Raw genomic sequence first — 15977 nt, 5'->3', positions numbered from 1 at the left:
CACCTAGACACAGGCAGTCAGATCTCTGGTGACTTTATGTATTCCTCTGGCAGAAGGAAGTCCAAAGGGATGGACAGGTTTGTTCCAGTTCTCCACACTTCTGAAAACAAACCAAGCTATTTCAGAATATTCAGTTTTGTAGCATGTGAATCGTGTTTATGTACAATCAAATTTATGGTTTCAGTGCTCATATGGGTGTGCATGAACTTTCAAGGAGCGGCGACGTGTTTCAGCTTCTGTAACTTTGAGAAGAGCCATGGTTTAGTGGATGCTAGAATAGTCCTTTATAGCTCATAGGAAAATGATGTTGCTTGTGAAGTGAACTTTTAGGTTCAGGGAAGATGCTAATACAAACATAGAACCTGGTTTCTTTGCCTTTTGTTTCTAAACAAACTCTGTCTTTGCTACTGTCTTGCTATGGTTGAACAGAAAATTCTGAAGGCTTTCTGAAGTGCTCATAACCCCAAATGTTCTGTGGAGATGCTACAGCCTGTGGTGTGTTCTCATGCTTAATATCATCCGTGATCTTTAGATCATAAATTTGATTTGGAACAAATGTAAGCAGACGACTATGTCTTTTGAATCAGCCATAGAGAGTGTTAGAGTGCATCCTCCATGCAAAGCTGGAACATCTGCAGGGTCTGGTGTAAAGTCTGCGGGGCCATACCCATGCACAGTCTTGCCACCCGTGAGGCTGAACCAGCTCAGCGGGGCATTGCCATGCTTGTGCTCTCCTCAAAACCGGAGTTTGGTATCTTTCAGAGCCATGGTCTATGTTTTTAATTAGGTTGTGGCTCTTGTAAATGAAATATTGACTTGCTTGAGATTATTTGTGGGTGCTGTTCTTTCTGTGGTGTGGAGACAGGACAGATACCATGATTTATAGTACAAACTGCCCGCTACTTTCATGTATGCTGTGCCAGATTTCCACCGTTAGGCTGTGTGATTCTGACCATGTGTCTGCCTTAGGAGGAATTGTTTTGAAATCTTCAGAACTTCACAGAGAAGAAAACTAGGGAAAACTGGCTTGTCTTTTTGTGTGAGACTGATTTTTATTTTGAAAAGCTGCGGAGTTCTCATGGTATGAAAGCAGGACTTGCTATATGGCAGGCAGATGGTGTCTCCGTCAGAATTATCTCTTCCCATTCCCATGGAAAACATTTGCAGCCATCCAAACTATAAGCCTTTGGGAGGGGGGGAAAAAAAAGAAACTGTGGTTTTCACGTGCTTGAATGTGTCAGAGTCAACTCACACCAGCCAGGATTCAGCGATAGATGGGATAAAGGTAGAAAGAGACAGACGAGTTAGTCAAGGGGACTTAGTTGAGACGACGTCATTAATGGCAGTGAGAGCTAGAGGTGTTTGAGTGGGAGCAGTGGCAAGGTAAAGAGTGATGGAGAGTTAGGGAGGAGAAAGAGAAGTGCTGCTTGCTGGCACGAGACATCCAGAGCACCACAGCCCTTTTTAGGGGTGTCTGTGAACTCTCTTGGCACTGTGATCTGCAGCTTTTTGGAGATGGTTCATATGGAGAATCTTTTGGGCTTGTGCATAAGCCTGTCGAAAGTAATGTTAGTCTTATGGAGTGTCTAACTGTATAGGCATGATAACACCACCTGATCAGATTACTTCTTCCCAGCCCTGTGATGCTAAACACACAGGGCAGATGGTGTTAAACTAGTGATGAGTTACTCAGTAGAAGGCCTGTACTTGATTTAGTGACTTTCATTCAGATTGTCTTGTGAAATCCAAATGTGTTTTTTGTCTACTGTTGACATGCTCCATTGATTTGCTTTTCATGGGATTCTGTGATACAAAGGCACATGTATCCCTGCTTTGCAGGTAATGAACTGAGGTTTAGAGAATAAGGTAAAAAAATATCCATTAATATTAGGTAGCTAGCTTTAATAATTAAGGATTTGATCCGGTCTGTTTAAAGTACATAGCATTATTTAGCACTTAATGCATTCATAGTCTATTTCTTAGGCCTTCAGCTGTGAGTTCCTGGCAGTTATGCAGCTCAGCCTTGCAGGAGACCTTGGGTTATACCCACCAAGTAGAAGGGCCAGAATCAATAGCTGCCTGTGAAAACTTGGCTGAAGCAGTTTTTCTTGCATCACAGGCAGTTCTTTTGCAGCATTCATGAGATGGCACCTAATGGTTCACAGCAGCAACAAGATGCTTAAGTAGTGAGGACAGTCCTTTTTGTTCTTGCAGATTTGGGGGTATTTTTGTAGACCACATACCTTTCAGTTGTGAAATCGGTCTTGTGGATAGCCTTCCTCATCACATGGCTCTGATTCTTTTTAGAGACAGGTCTAGCCTGAACACTGCATGAGACTTCAGTCCCATGGGGGGAAAAAATAATATGTTATCATGTAACTAAGGGCTATCAGAATACATTGGTGGGGAGGGGGGGGGCCTAAATTAGAATTGCAGGAGAATTGTTAAGTCCAAAAGTCCTACAATATTTGCTTTGAGTTTGCAAACGTAGTATTTTTTGGCCTAGTTTCTTGTGAGTAATCATACTGAATGCCATCTTCTGTTGGTTTTACATTTGCAGTTGCTTAATTACAGGGTTAAATTAATTTAACACTTATGTGACTTCCTTGCGTGTTCTAGAATTTCATTGAAGCCAGCATACAGCTTACTAAAATGAGTTGTCTTGATTGAAAGATGCAAAGTTGATGAGAATCTATTACAGCAGAGGGTGGTTGTTTGTTTTTTAAATTGCCCTGCTGACTCACCGAGTGGTTGAGGTTGGCAGGAACCTTCTGGAGCTCATCCGGCACAACTCCCTGCTCAAGCAGGTACACCCAGAGCCAGTTGTCCAGCACTGTGTCCAGAAGCTTTTGAACATCTCCAGGGATGGAGACTCCGCCACCCACCTCTGTGGGCAGTCTGTGCTGGTGCTCGGTCATCCTCAGTCTGTAAGTTTTTCTTGATATTCAGACAGAGTCTCCTGTGTTTCAGTTTGTGCCCATTGCCTCTGGTACTGTCACTGGGTACCACAGAGAAGAGCATGGCTCAATCCTGTGCACACACCTTCAGGCATTTTACATACATAAATGCAGTCTCCCTGAGCCTTCTCTTGTCCAGGCTGAACAGCTCCAGCTCTTTCAGCCTCTTCTCATAGGAGAGATGCTTCAATCCCTTTAATCATCTTTGTGGTCCTTTGCTGGATTCTCTTCAGTAGTTCCATGTCTTTTTTGTATTTGGGAGCCCAGCACTCAACCCTGTGTGGCTTTACCAGAACTGAACAGACCCTTGGTAAATTATCGGCCAAATGAAGTTTTTTTATGTATTTGATGGAGACTAAACACCTACCTGCTGCAGCAATTGATCTTAAATAACATGTCTTAATTTTATACTGTGAAACAGCTTTCTTAATGTTGCTGTTTTGGGGTTCACATCAAAAGTGCTGAATTGTACTTGCACTGAGTTTATAGTGACTGGAAATTCTCTTGCTCCTTTATCTGTTGCCTGATTAGTTGTGCCTGTTATGAAAGGGAGCTGAAAACCAGTGTGCTGGGATGAGCTGGATGTCCAAAACGTTGAAGTATTTCTTTCTTGTTATTCTTGAAACATTTCAGGGCCTACTCATGCCTGTCTTTGACAGCATCACAACCTAGAGCACCAACAGTGAGCTAGTGTTGTGCTCTGAGTGAGTTTTCTTAGTAGCATCCAAGATAAATTTCTATGTGAGATGGGTAGCTTACAGCTGCTTGTACAGGTGTCTCTTCAGGATGGAAAAAATACAGTTAAGAGCCTATGTGAGGCTGCAGGAGCATGAGTGAGACATTGGCAGAAGAGGAGATGTTTGAGTAATGTCTTGAAGCAAGTGTCTGTGGCACATAACCTACAGTTCTGATTCTGCTGTCTGTGTGTTCTTAAATCTTCATTTTCTAAGTTTTAAGTGCTTGACTCTGAAGAGTGGTAGCTTCTTGGATGTTGTATGCAAAAATGAGGATTGTGTTGCTATGGTCCACAAAAACTCCTATGTGTAAATTTTACCATTCAAAAGGGACTTAAAAATAAAGATTACTGTAAGTGCACACTGCTGGATGGAAAGAAGGCTTCTAATGTTGACAGATGCCATGCACTGTAATGAAAATGAATTGCTGCTGATGTATTTTGCTATATTGCACTTAATTGGGTTATTTATTACCTTGCCCTGTAAAGCCTTCTAGCCTAATGATAGTCTGTGACTGGTGCTTATTAGATGGGCTTTTCAGTGTTGCAGGTGGACGTCACTTAAGTCTGGTTTGGAGAAATGGAGGAACTAAGTCTGTCAGGGCATTTGGAGGGTGCATGCTGCAACATCTGGCTGCTTGCAGGCTGTAGCACGTTGTAACAAGTTACTTGCATCCTGGAGATAAGCAAACCTCTTTGTTTTGGAGCCCTTCAGAGCACTGGGATGCTTGCCCTTCTCATTTACTGAGTACCACGGTTCATGTCAATATTTTGAAGTTTTTGAGAACAAGCTGCATTTGGGTTTCTCTGCCCTTCTCCATTCTGTTACCTCACTTGTAATTTGTGAAGTTCTAATAGCAAAGTGTGTATAGGTGTTTCTTTGGAGATGCATATATACAGTCATATAAACCCACTGCAATATTTGAAATGCTTGAAAACTGGTGGGGGAGAGTAAGATCCTAGAAGTTGGAAATGGCCTGTGAAGGCCATTGGAAGTGATGCCAGTGGAGACAGCTTCTAGCCTGGGTTAGGATCACTTTGAAATTGTTTATTCTGTGTGACTGCTACTGAAAGGGAAATCCGGGAAATACCTAAGTCCTTGTGCATGTTGAGATGCGTGGTTGATTTCTGCTCCCCGCTTTATCACACCAGCTTATGTGTTTGGATTTCAGAATGCCAGGGGCTCCATCTGGATCCTACCTGGAGAAAGCAGTTTGTTTCTGCAGATTGAGGAGGGACTGCGCAGGCAGCAGACAGCTTGGCTTCCTTGTGCAGCTCTGTCTGTGTGCAGCCTTGGGAGGAAGCAGTCATTTCAGCTCCCAAGAGGCCAAGGTCTGTCGAGTGATAAATGTGTGTGGCTCTTGTAACATTTCTGTGTCAGGGACTTGGAAGAAATCTGACCTCTGAGACTGAAGGTTAGCCTAATGTGGGGTGAGGAGGAAGGGGAAATGCCAGAGCTTCATTCCTCACTGCTGTGATTTTACACCTGCATTCTGTTTGGCAGCATCTTCTTTATCATTGTTGATTGTTTGGCGTCTTTGAATACAACGGAATGGGAACAAGAGAGAGGAAATGGAGGCTAAGAGCTCCTTGCATGCATGAGAAAGGCCAGCAAGAAGGGTTCACAGTACTGGGAGGAAGGCAGGGACTGAATCTGCTTCTTAACACCACTTGGGCAGAGCGAAAGACAAGAGATCAGGATCATGCTCACAGGCATGAAAAATCCCAGGGTGGCATTTTCCTGAGAGCGGGAGCTGTGGAGGCAGTGATGCTGCGCACTATGCTGTATGTGTATTTTAAAAGATGAAGTGTTTGAGGAAGTCTTGTTTGTTTTGTTGGTTTGGGGTTTTTTTTCCTCCCCTTCTGCTGTTCAGAGTTGTGTTGGGATACTAGAAAAGCTGAATTACTGAGACTAATTTACAGTTGTTCTGAGCTCTGGTGAAATGGGATTGCTTGATGAGTATTTCCTACCTGAAGTTATCCAGACTGAGATATAACTGAGGCTCGTATTTTTCTTGCAGTAGGTCTTCACTTGGAGGATATTCCTGTAGTAGCTTAGTGTGCAGTATTAAAATGGTACTGTGAAAGCAGGGCATGTGTAAAGGGTGAAGTGCATTTAATGAGTTGTGCCTGATGAATTGATTTTTTTTTCCTTCCCCCCCACCTCTGAATGGCAGCAGCACCAGCAGATTCCATGTAAGAATGAATGCTAACAGTCTCTGAAAACGCCTTGTGGTGGTACAAAGGGTGCGATGGTAGAGGCTTCAAATCCATTATTTCTCTTCATCTCTGCCTTTGTCCTTCTTTCAAGTGGATAACTGCATATTTTCACTGACTGCTTTGGAGAGCTGGGAGTAGAAGCAACAGCATGAAACTAATGTGATGCTTTAGAATTCTGCTGCCACTTACTGGGTGTTGAATAGCCATAATTAAATTAACCAGTATATTGATTTCACCGTGCTGCTTGGGAAAGATCAGAGCAATAACGTAAAGCATTGGAGCTGCTGCTTAGCAGGCCTGAAAAGCTGCAGCCGCTTAGAATACGTAATGCCAGTGATACCAGTGACGCTGATCTGGTTGGTTACTCTCTCAAAATTCTTTTAGCCTTTATGAAGTTAGTTGATGGCCTTGCAGAGTAATTCGTAATAAAACAATACCAGTACAAAGCGCCGTGGCTTCCCTGAGTGCAGAGATTGCCACGGAAGCAAACAGACCAGGTTTAGTTTGTGTGGAGCTTGGGTTTTTGCGTTAAAACAATTAGTGTCACTGTGATGGAAGCCTTTCAAAGTGTCTCAACAGATGTGAATGATCCGTTGTCCATTCAGCAGTCATGGAATCATAGAATACGAGGTTGGAAGGCGACCTCGAGGATCATCTCGTCCAACATTTCTTGGCAAAAGCATGCTCTAGGCAAGCTGGCCCAGCACCCTGTCCAGGTGAATCTTAAGTGTCCAGTGCTGCACAATTCACTGCTTTCTTGGGGATATTTTTTCCAGTGACTCATTGTTCTCGCTGAAAATTCTTCTTCTTGTGTCCAATTTGGAATCTTTCCAGGATTAACTTCTACCCACATTACCCCATATCTTTTCCATGTGACTCCTTGTAGAAAGGGAGTCTCCATCTTCTTTGTAGTTACCCTTTAAACACTGGAACATGGTGATAAGGTCTCCTCTGAGCCTTATTTTCTCAAGGCCAGACAAACCCAGTTCTCTCAGCATTTCCTCACATGACTGCCCAGTCTTTTGCTCACCTTTGTGGCCCTTCTTTGGACCCTCTCCAGCCTGTCCACATCTTTTTTGCACAGTGGGGACCAAAACTGAACACAGTTATTCCAGGTGTTACCTGACAAGCACTGAGTGGCAAAATCACTCCTTTATCTCTGCTGGTGATGCCTTGCTGATGTTTCCCAGCATCCTGTTGGCTTTGTTTGCCTCAGCTGCACACTGTTCACTCATACTGAACTTGGTGTTCACCAGGACCCCCAAGTCCCTTTGCTGCTTCTCAGCCAGGCACATCTCAGCCTGCTTTGTAAGGCTCTTGTTAGCCTGCTCTTCCAGCCTATCCAGGTCTTCTTGCAGGGTGACTCTCCCTTTCAAAGTGTCTGCTTCCCTGCTCAATTTTGGTATCATCATCAGACTACACTTGATCCCATCATTGAGATCACTTAGGAAGACATTGAATGGCATTGGGCCCAATATTGATCCTTGGAGGAACTTTTAAGTTCACATACCAGCTCTTCCTTCACTGGTAGTGGGTCTGTGTTTGCATCAACCTGGATTTTTGTTCCCAGGGCCTAGGGCTCAACAGTTCTGGTAGAGGGGAAGAAAGTGCTGAGAACATCTGCCTTTTCAGTGTTTTTGGTGACTAATTCACCTCTCCTGCTTTAACAGCAGGCCAGTATTTTTCTTCTCTTTCTGCTTGTCATTTGTGTATATGAAAAACCCTTGTAACTTTTGACATCTCTGGTCAATTTCAACTTAAGCTGAGATTGTGCTTTTTTAACTGTGTCTTGGCACACCCTGGCAATGCCCTTGTAGTCCTTAATGGATATTCAGCTGCTTTTCCATCTCTGGTAGGCTTTCCTTTTGATTGTGAGCAGACTCAAACACTTGCAGTTAAGCCAAGGGGGTCTCCTCCTTCACCTACTTCCCTTACTTTTAAAGGGGATGAACAATGTTTCTGCTTCCAAGAGAACGTTCTTGAAACATCTCCCAGCACTTACTAGCTCCATGGAATCCCTCCCAGCTGAGCTTTGAGTGAGCTGAAGTTTGCTCTTCTACAATCAAAAACCTTTGTACTAACCTTCAGCACACTCAGCTGGATCCCAGACTCCACAGGATTGTGATCACTGCCGCCGAGGCTATCACTAGCCGAGATATTACAAAGCAGGTTTTCTTGGTTGGTGAGTAGCAATTCCAGCAGTGCCTCATTCCTGGTTGGCACATCTAACATTTGTATGAGGAGACAGTCCTTGGTGCATTCCAGGAATTTGATGGATGACACTGAGACACGTGAGCTGCTGTACTGTTCTTCCAACAAATGTCTGAGTAATTGAAGTCACTCATAAGAACCAGAGTCTCTTGACCCGAAGCTTGCTTAAGTGACCTAAATATTACTTCGTTGACCTTGTTCTCTTGGTTTGGAGGTCAGTAGCAGATGTCTGCTGTAAGATCCTCTTGGAGAAGACCCCTCTGATCTTGACCCACAGGCATTTGATAGGGCTTCCACAAGCCTTTGTAGTTGACTTACATACATTCGAGGTTCTCCATAACATAAAGTGCAGGTAACTGATGCTGTTGTACCTTACAGTCTTACCTACAGGGATAACTGAGCATGTGGGTGCAGTGCCATAACTTAAAAAATACATAAAATTAAGTGGCACAGCTTCTGGGAGTAGATGACATTAAAACACTGCAAAGGCATGTTATTCACAAGTCCAAATGATGTCTGACATACCTTTATTAGATGATTAGGTTTTGGCTGCTGAACTGGACAGCAGTTCAGTTCAAGAGCATTTGATCTGAAGTGATTTTATTTCAGGGTGTGTAATCTTGCGCAGCTGCAGTTGACATGGATGGAACCTTTCTTTTTGTTTTCTATTCTGAGTGTTTACTTTCATTCCAGTTCAAAAGGAGCATTATTTCATAAATATACCTACTGTGTGTGCTAAGAATAAATTTGTTTAATTTGCTGAAAGTTAGTTTTATTTTTTTATATTATAGACTTCCCTTTCAGTCAGCTCCAACCCTGTATCTGTACCATTCCTATTCCCACCTGTCCCATTTACCCATGCCTGCTGTGTGGGTCACTGGCATTAGGAAGAAGTTCTTCCCTGTGAGGGCAGTGAGATACTGGCACAGGGTGCCCAGAGAAGCTGTGGCTGCCCCCCCCCTGGCAGTGCTCAAGGCCAGGTTGGACGGGGCTTGGAGCAACCTGCTCTAGTGGAAGGGGTCCCTGCCTGTGGCAGTGGGTTGGAACAGGATGAGCTTTAATGTCCCTTCCAACCCAAACCAGTCTATGGTTCTATAATCAGTCATCTTTTCCAGAGACTCTGGGACTGTAAGATGCTTAAAAGCAAGTGTTTCGGCACAAATTCCTGACCAACACCTATAACTGGCATACTGTAGCGTTGTGGAAAACTTAAGTAAAAATGCAAGTAGAAAGCTATAATCTGTTACTCATTCTATTAAAGGAAAGTTCGCTTCTGTTGTATATACTAAATACATATATAAGGATATAAGAAGCATGTGTATATTTAGATCTTAGTATTACATTTCCAATAGTTCGGGGTTTTTTTCTAAATGAAATTGATCCATGTGGATCAGTTTGTGTTCGATTTCCTCTTCTTTTTAAACTACCAGTTGTAGTTTCAGCCCTGTGTAAGCAGGAACTTTCCAGCAGTTGAAGTGAACTGATGAAATATGTTCAAACTAAGAAGGCTTACTCTGGGAAAGTGTTCCCTCTACCCTGAAAAAAAGAAAAAATTCGTTAGCTAAGAGCTGATTTTTACTTCTTTAGCCACGTTTCCTTGTGCTGAGGCTGAATGTATGAAAATAGTGGAATTTTTCCAGTAAACATTTGCAGAACCTGTTCCAAATAAAAGGCAAGCTGAGGATTTAAAGTCAGCGTTTTGGACTTAAGGTGAGCTTTCAATGAAAGGAAAATGGAAGGAGAAGAAAAATTGTATCCACCTCCAACAAGGTGAATTGTCCATTACTGGGAGAATCCTGTGTGTTTATGGGCTGGGTTGCGCAGACTTGGGCAGTGGATGGTGGTGAAGGGATGTTGAAGCTTGAGGTTCATACTCTTTCTTTCATGTGGATGTTCACCCTGGAGTGGAAGCTTCTGGTCTGGCCAGAGGGCTAACCTAGGTGAGCTGCTCAGGAGTGGAGACATGGTTATCTGGAGCACGTAATCTTCTGAACAACTAGAGTATTTCTATATAAGATAACAACTTCTTTAACTGTGTAACTCCTTTGATTTCAGCATCTGTGAGTCAGGAGCAGGAGTGGCTTCTGCGTCAGAGCTGAGCGGTTTGATGTCCCACTGCAGAGATTTCTCAGCTGCTTAAGAAGAAACTCTTTCAAATTACAGTGTATTAAGATGACAGGCACTAGTTTCAGTCACTTCTGCACACAGGAAGGAATCTACCACAGGGTTTGGTAGGCAGCTGAGAGAGCCAGTTATGCCAACTAGTGTTACGAGACTGCTCTTAATGAAATCCCACTTTTTGCAGTAAGAATATTAGCCCTAGTCTAACAGCAATCTCTTCTAACTCTTACATTGCACATTCATTTTCTGTCTCTTGATTATAGACAAAATCTGCCAGAATTATGATAGATTGAAGCAAGTAAGTAACGAAGTGGAGACTCAGGTAGCAGACTCCTAAACACTGTTGTTGTCTTTAATAGGGATGTGTTATTACTAGTGCATGTTGTAGGATAGATTTGCTTCATAAGAATAAAATCTAGTTTTTCCCATGCTGATAGAGGAAAGTTTCTTTTGTGTAGTGTACTTAAAATGAGGGGAAAAAAAATAGTTGAAGCTGGACTGCATTTGCACAAGGACATTTGAAAAGAAGTGTTTTGTTAGGCGGCTAGACTGACATGATTCAATTTTGTCATGAACACAAGGGCTGCCCAGCATCCTTTGCATTTGGGAATGAAAATTGGCCTCTCCCCTTCCTTTCTGAGCTTCTTCAGATGCTTTGTTATGTTAAACAGGGCAAAGAATGACAGACTTTCTCTGTGGTGCTGCTTAAATTTACCTTTTTGTTTGTGTTCAACTTAATTTATTCTTTCAAGTTTGTGCTCAAAGCTGGGAGGTACAAAGATGTGGAAGCTAATAATGAGATTTAGGGGTTGCCTGGGCAAAAGGGTAGCAGTTTTGCCTTGAAATCAGAGCAGAGCATTGGTTCTGCTGTTTTCATGTGGGTTGATGTAGGTTAGTCAAGTCCAAGTAATGAGAAACTAGATTATTTAGTGTTGTGCCTCGTCTGCACGTGGATTGTTTAAGGAGGCTTTCCAAAGCAAAGCTATAGCTGATGTTTTAAAACTGTTTCTTTTATGTGTTTTCAAAGTTTTATTTTGTTTCAAGGTTTGTTTGTGCTTCCCCTGCCTCCCTATTCTACTGGTGGATGTACTTTTGCATTTACCAGTTATTGTTGAGTGGAAAAATGTATAAATTGGAGAAGAAAAGTTTAACCTTTTTTTAGATACCGTCTCAGGCTGATTACATTCAGTGCTTAAGGCTTCACCTGCATCTTTTTCTGTTCAAGATCTTGTTTGAGTAATTGTCCTTCGGATTACTCTGTTCTGTTGATTCATGCAATGCAGCCTCTAGGGTTCTCCCTCTTGCCCCCTTCCCAGTATCTGTGATTATATACTCTTGGGTTTTGATTAAGCTTCAGGACACTAATGAGCCACCTGTGGTTAACAGCAACCAGAATGAAGAGGAGTATCTTGGCTGCATTTCTGTATCTTGTGGGAAACAAGGTGGATTAAATCAAGTTCTGGAATAAGAGAAAGCTTATCACTTTTCAGTGCTCTGTGCCCAATTTTTACACTAAACAGGAGGAATTATTTCTCTCAAGCTAAGCTTTTTTCAAATGCAGCTTGTCTACACAGTTCAGTTGTTTTTTTTTTTTTTTTTTTTTTTTTTAACTTAAAGCCCACAACCCTGTCATGATTCTCTATATTCTTGGAGTAACTTCAGGATGCCTTAATTGAACTCAGTTTCTTCTGCATAGATTATGCCTGTAGCATGCACCTGTGTCTGGTTTGCCTAGTTGTTCTGTTAGCATGTCACTATATTGCTGAGCCAGGATAGCGTTTCACTGGGAGCAAAGGAGGAAGAGCAGTATGACATAAGACAAAATGGTACTTATTACAAATACAGCATGGTTTTGTCCTGAGGATATGGAGCTGGGGTTAATTTTACAGCTGCAGGAAAGTGGGTTAACTTGTAGTGCTTACTTTACCACTAATCGCTAAATGGCACCCAGGGCAAGCTGTAGGGTCCTATCCTACATTTCTGTAGTCACTATTATCTTAGAATATGTGTTGCAAAATGTAATGGCAGCTTTGGTAGTTTTAATATCAGAGTATGTGTCTTATTTAGAAAATGCACCTTAGTGCTCTGTAATAAATAGCTTTGCGGGTCTTTCAATTCTCTAGGTTTATTCAAATGTTCAGAAAGCAAACCGTACTTGATGTACAAATGGACATTTCCTCCTCTCACTGTGTTTTGTGTTATGATCTAATTACTTTGAACTTAATTCCATAGTGCTTATGTGTCTTAAGAAATGAGCTATTGCAGGAAGCAGTACCTGCAATTAACAAACTGATAATCCAAAGCAGTTTGTTTTGAGTGTACATGGTAAAACTGGACCCATTATTCCCAGAAGCAGACTGGGCTATATTCAGGAGAGTCTGTAAATGACTCTTTTGGAGGATTGTATGAAAAGTCATGTTTCTTTCCTTCACATTCCGACTTTTACCTGTTCATTAAGTTGCAGCATCTCTGAAATTGTTGCTTTTTAAGACTTTGAAGCACTTCTGTTAATGCTGACCTGCATGAGCATTCATCTCCAAACCTGCAATTGAATTTATGAATTCGAGGAAGTAGTTGCTTAAACATTTAGATCTAAGTGGAGTTGGTGGTACTGGGAGTTGTTTGTTCCAGTGTGTTACTTCTGATTCTTCCCTGTCTTACTCTTCTTTCTCATTACAGGTCTTGATGCAGAGCTGTCTTATGTGAGGAATGATGTGGTTAATCACTATGCATTGTCCTTCAATCTCTTAATACCCAGCGAGACCAACAATCTTCACTTCAGCTGGCATGCAAAATCCAAGGTAAGCAGGCTAACTTCTGTGTTGGAGTGCTTGATACATGATCTGTATTGCTTAGTGAATACCCACTGTTATAGTTTAATTGCTTTTTTCTTTGCAAAAATTATGCTAGGTGCAAAAGAATTATTTATATGATTGCAGGCAGTAGGTTAAGAGGATATGTATCCAAACTGTTCCTTTCTTGTTTTAGAAAGGTTAATCACTTCTTTTCAAGTATTTTCTGCTTCTTGAAAGCTGTATGTATATATCCAAGTTACAGGCTGTGGAACCTCTTCTGGAGGTACATTGAACACACAGAAGGGGCAGCCATGAACTGAAGTGTCTGGAAATCAAATGTAAAGCAGTTGCATTTTCAGAGATTTCTAGAAAGGTGTTTGGAGACAAGAACCTATAAAAGTAGCATTTACTATGTTATCGCTGAGCTCTAATTAAATGGAAAGGGCTTTTTATTTCACTTAATCACCATGGCTGGAGGCTGCAGCAACAGCTTTCATAAAGATTTTACATTTTGAAGGATTTCCAGTTACTTAACAATTTATTTTTGTTTCTGAAATGATCTGTTTAGTCTCTGCCAGATGTTCTTTTTTAATAACTTGAGTGATGGTTATTCTTCTGTCTCTAAGTAGGAAAGACTGCAGTAGGACAGTAATATTTCACAACTCCACCAATGCAATTTCTGAAAATGCCTTCTGCCAGTGTTTTCCCCTTTGAGGTGATGTGACTTTTGGCCTGCAATGGTAGTGGGTGGAGTGCAAGCCAACCCTTCTACATGATATGGTATTCCAACTTCACAGTCAGTTCAGTCACTTGCCATTTGATTAGGACCTTTGAAGGACTTCCCTTGTTACAGCTTCAGCAATGAGATACCTGCGTCACTCTCCATGCCCTGAGTTTTCTTGGGCCTGTCTGTGAATGCCGAATAGGAATTTTTGAGCTTGTGTAGCCCTGCTTCTATTACTGTGGTTGCACCACTCAGCATCTTCTGTGCTAACTTTATAGGATGGGTGTAATGCAGTTCATAGGAGCTCAGAAACTGGGTTTTGTTTTTACCCTTGGCATCTAAACTGACAAGTAAGTTGATAACATAAATGAATCCTATTATATTTTAGAAAAGGGAAAAAAAAAAAGAAACTAATGAAACAAACAAAGTCAAACCAAATTCAGCTGAGTGTGGAGAGACAGAATGAATTTCCAATAGGAGCTTATGACTTAGTTGCAGTTGTAACTGTACTTTTTTGAATGAATATTTGCAGGATCAGCTTCTTATGTGGAAACCATCTTTATAGTTGAATATACTGTAAGTGGTTTTGGCTGTGTAGTTTGTGAAAACGACTAGAGGAGGGGGAATTTTTTTTAATTCTTATTGCTTTAACAAACTGGATTTTGAACACCTGAGTTTAAAATTATCAGCAAGTCATGTTTGTGGTGGTGTTTTTTGGGGTTGGTGGTTTTGTTTTGTTTTGTTTTTTTAAATACAGCACTTTAAATCCTGTCCCAAATTTTAGAGAGTGGCTTCTGTTTTGCTTTTCTTTATTTAAACTGTCCCAGAAGCCTGATATTTAGACTTCTTACATGAAACCTCGAATTTGGACACCTAAAATCACCAGCATTCTAAGAGTTTTTTAATTTCAAGAATTATGACAAGGTATGTAGCATTTCTTTTTACTACTGTAGAGATTTCTTACATGTTTTCTGTTTCCCAACCGTTGTTACAGGTTGAGTATAAACTGGGATTTCAGGTAGATAATCCCATGGCTATGGCCATGCCCCAGGCCAACATTTCTCTACAAGGAGAAGTTCCTCGCACCCTTTCAGGTAAACTCCTCACTCCGCAAAAGTGCACAGCTAGTGCTGATACTAATGATGCTTTCTGGTGGTACTTTTTCTTTCAAAAATGTGTGTAGTGTTGTGTAAGAATGTAATTTTCCTCTATTAAACATATGTTTACATGGCTTCTGCAACAGTTCTGATATTGCTAAATGGATATTATAGATTGAGACTACAGGTCTGAGAGTAAGAATTTTTCCCCCTTGTTCAGTGGAGGATAGAGATTTTCCTGGAAAGGAAATGTGTCATTTTTTTTATGTATATGTACACACAAGGTTGCTGTTCTCTTTTGACAATAATAATTAACAATTGCATGGATATTAAAATTCACACCTTTTAATTTCTCTAGTCTATAGAGATGGCATTCAAGGTGTGTGGGAGTTGTTAATATATTGAAGTGTTTATGGTAAGTTTAAAACTGAGAAAATGATTTTGAATATATACTAGCTCCTCTGTAGATTTTATACTAGAAACAATAGCTTTGGTTTTAGGAAATGTGCAAATAATCATCACTGATGATATAGATATATATATAGAGAGAGATATATATACACACATACATACATATATATATATATATGTATGTATATGTATGTAGATGCTTTGGTTGTGTACCACTTCTTTGTGAAAGCAGACACTGGGGAATTAGGCTTGTTGTGTCTGCTCTGTTGGCATGAATAATACTAGCCTATAAACTAGAAAATAAAAAGTGACATATTAGTTTAAGCTTTGATTCCAGTCAGATTTGCAGAGACCACAATATTTAAGCTTACAGGTTGTGGAAAAAAGCTAACCTTCATAGCACTTGAAAAAGTAACATGGAAAACTAAATGTTCTGGTTTTCTGTAGTAATGGAGGTTTCTCTTGTGACAGCATTTGAACTGCAGAGCTAACAGATGGCTAATGGTCATTTATCCACAAATATAATTTTAGTAATCACTAAACCTTTAATACAATTTGCATAAATTAATTTAAAATCTATGTCCTTTGGTGCTTTAGTAGTTGTCTGTAATTACAAAGCATGAAGACTAAAATAGCATTTCTTAGTAGCAAGTTCTTTAAGATGTGTGTTATAAACATAATTTAAAAAGACCCTTATCATTTAAATGT

At 41.0% G+C, this 15977-nt stretch overlaps 1 protein-coding gene across 1 annotated transcript in view; it reads left to right on the top strand.

Moving 5' to 3' along the window:
* Nucleotides 1-12564: 12564 nt before the first annotated feature.
* The window catches only part of LOC104408179 (tyrosine-protein kinase RYK-like), a gene marked incomplete at its 3' end in the record, with an annotated part of 16883 nt that continues 13470 nt past the window's right edge, over nt 12565-15977 (top strand). Inside the window, exons 1-3 of the mRNA XM_010017688.1 lie at nt 12565-12622; nt 12922-13043; nt 14756-14855. Of these exons, the coding sequence (XP_010015990.1) occupies nt 12565-12622; nt 12922-13043; nt 14756-14855 (280 nt within the window). The remainder of the gene's footprint in view (nt 12623-12921; nt 13044-14755; nt 14856-15977) is intronic.

Source organism: Nestor notabilis, unplaced genomic scaffold (genome assembly GCF_000696875.1).
Source record: "Nestor notabilis isolate BGI_N333 unplaced genomic scaffold, ASM69687v1 scaffold10467, whole genome shotgun sequence".
Classification (NCBI taxonomy): Eukaryota; Metazoa; Chordata; class Aves; order Psittaciformes; family Psittacidae; genus Nestor; species Nestor notabilis.
The sequence above is the reverse complement of the archived record's forward strand: the minus strand, read 5'-3'. Positions and strand labels throughout refer to the sequence as shown.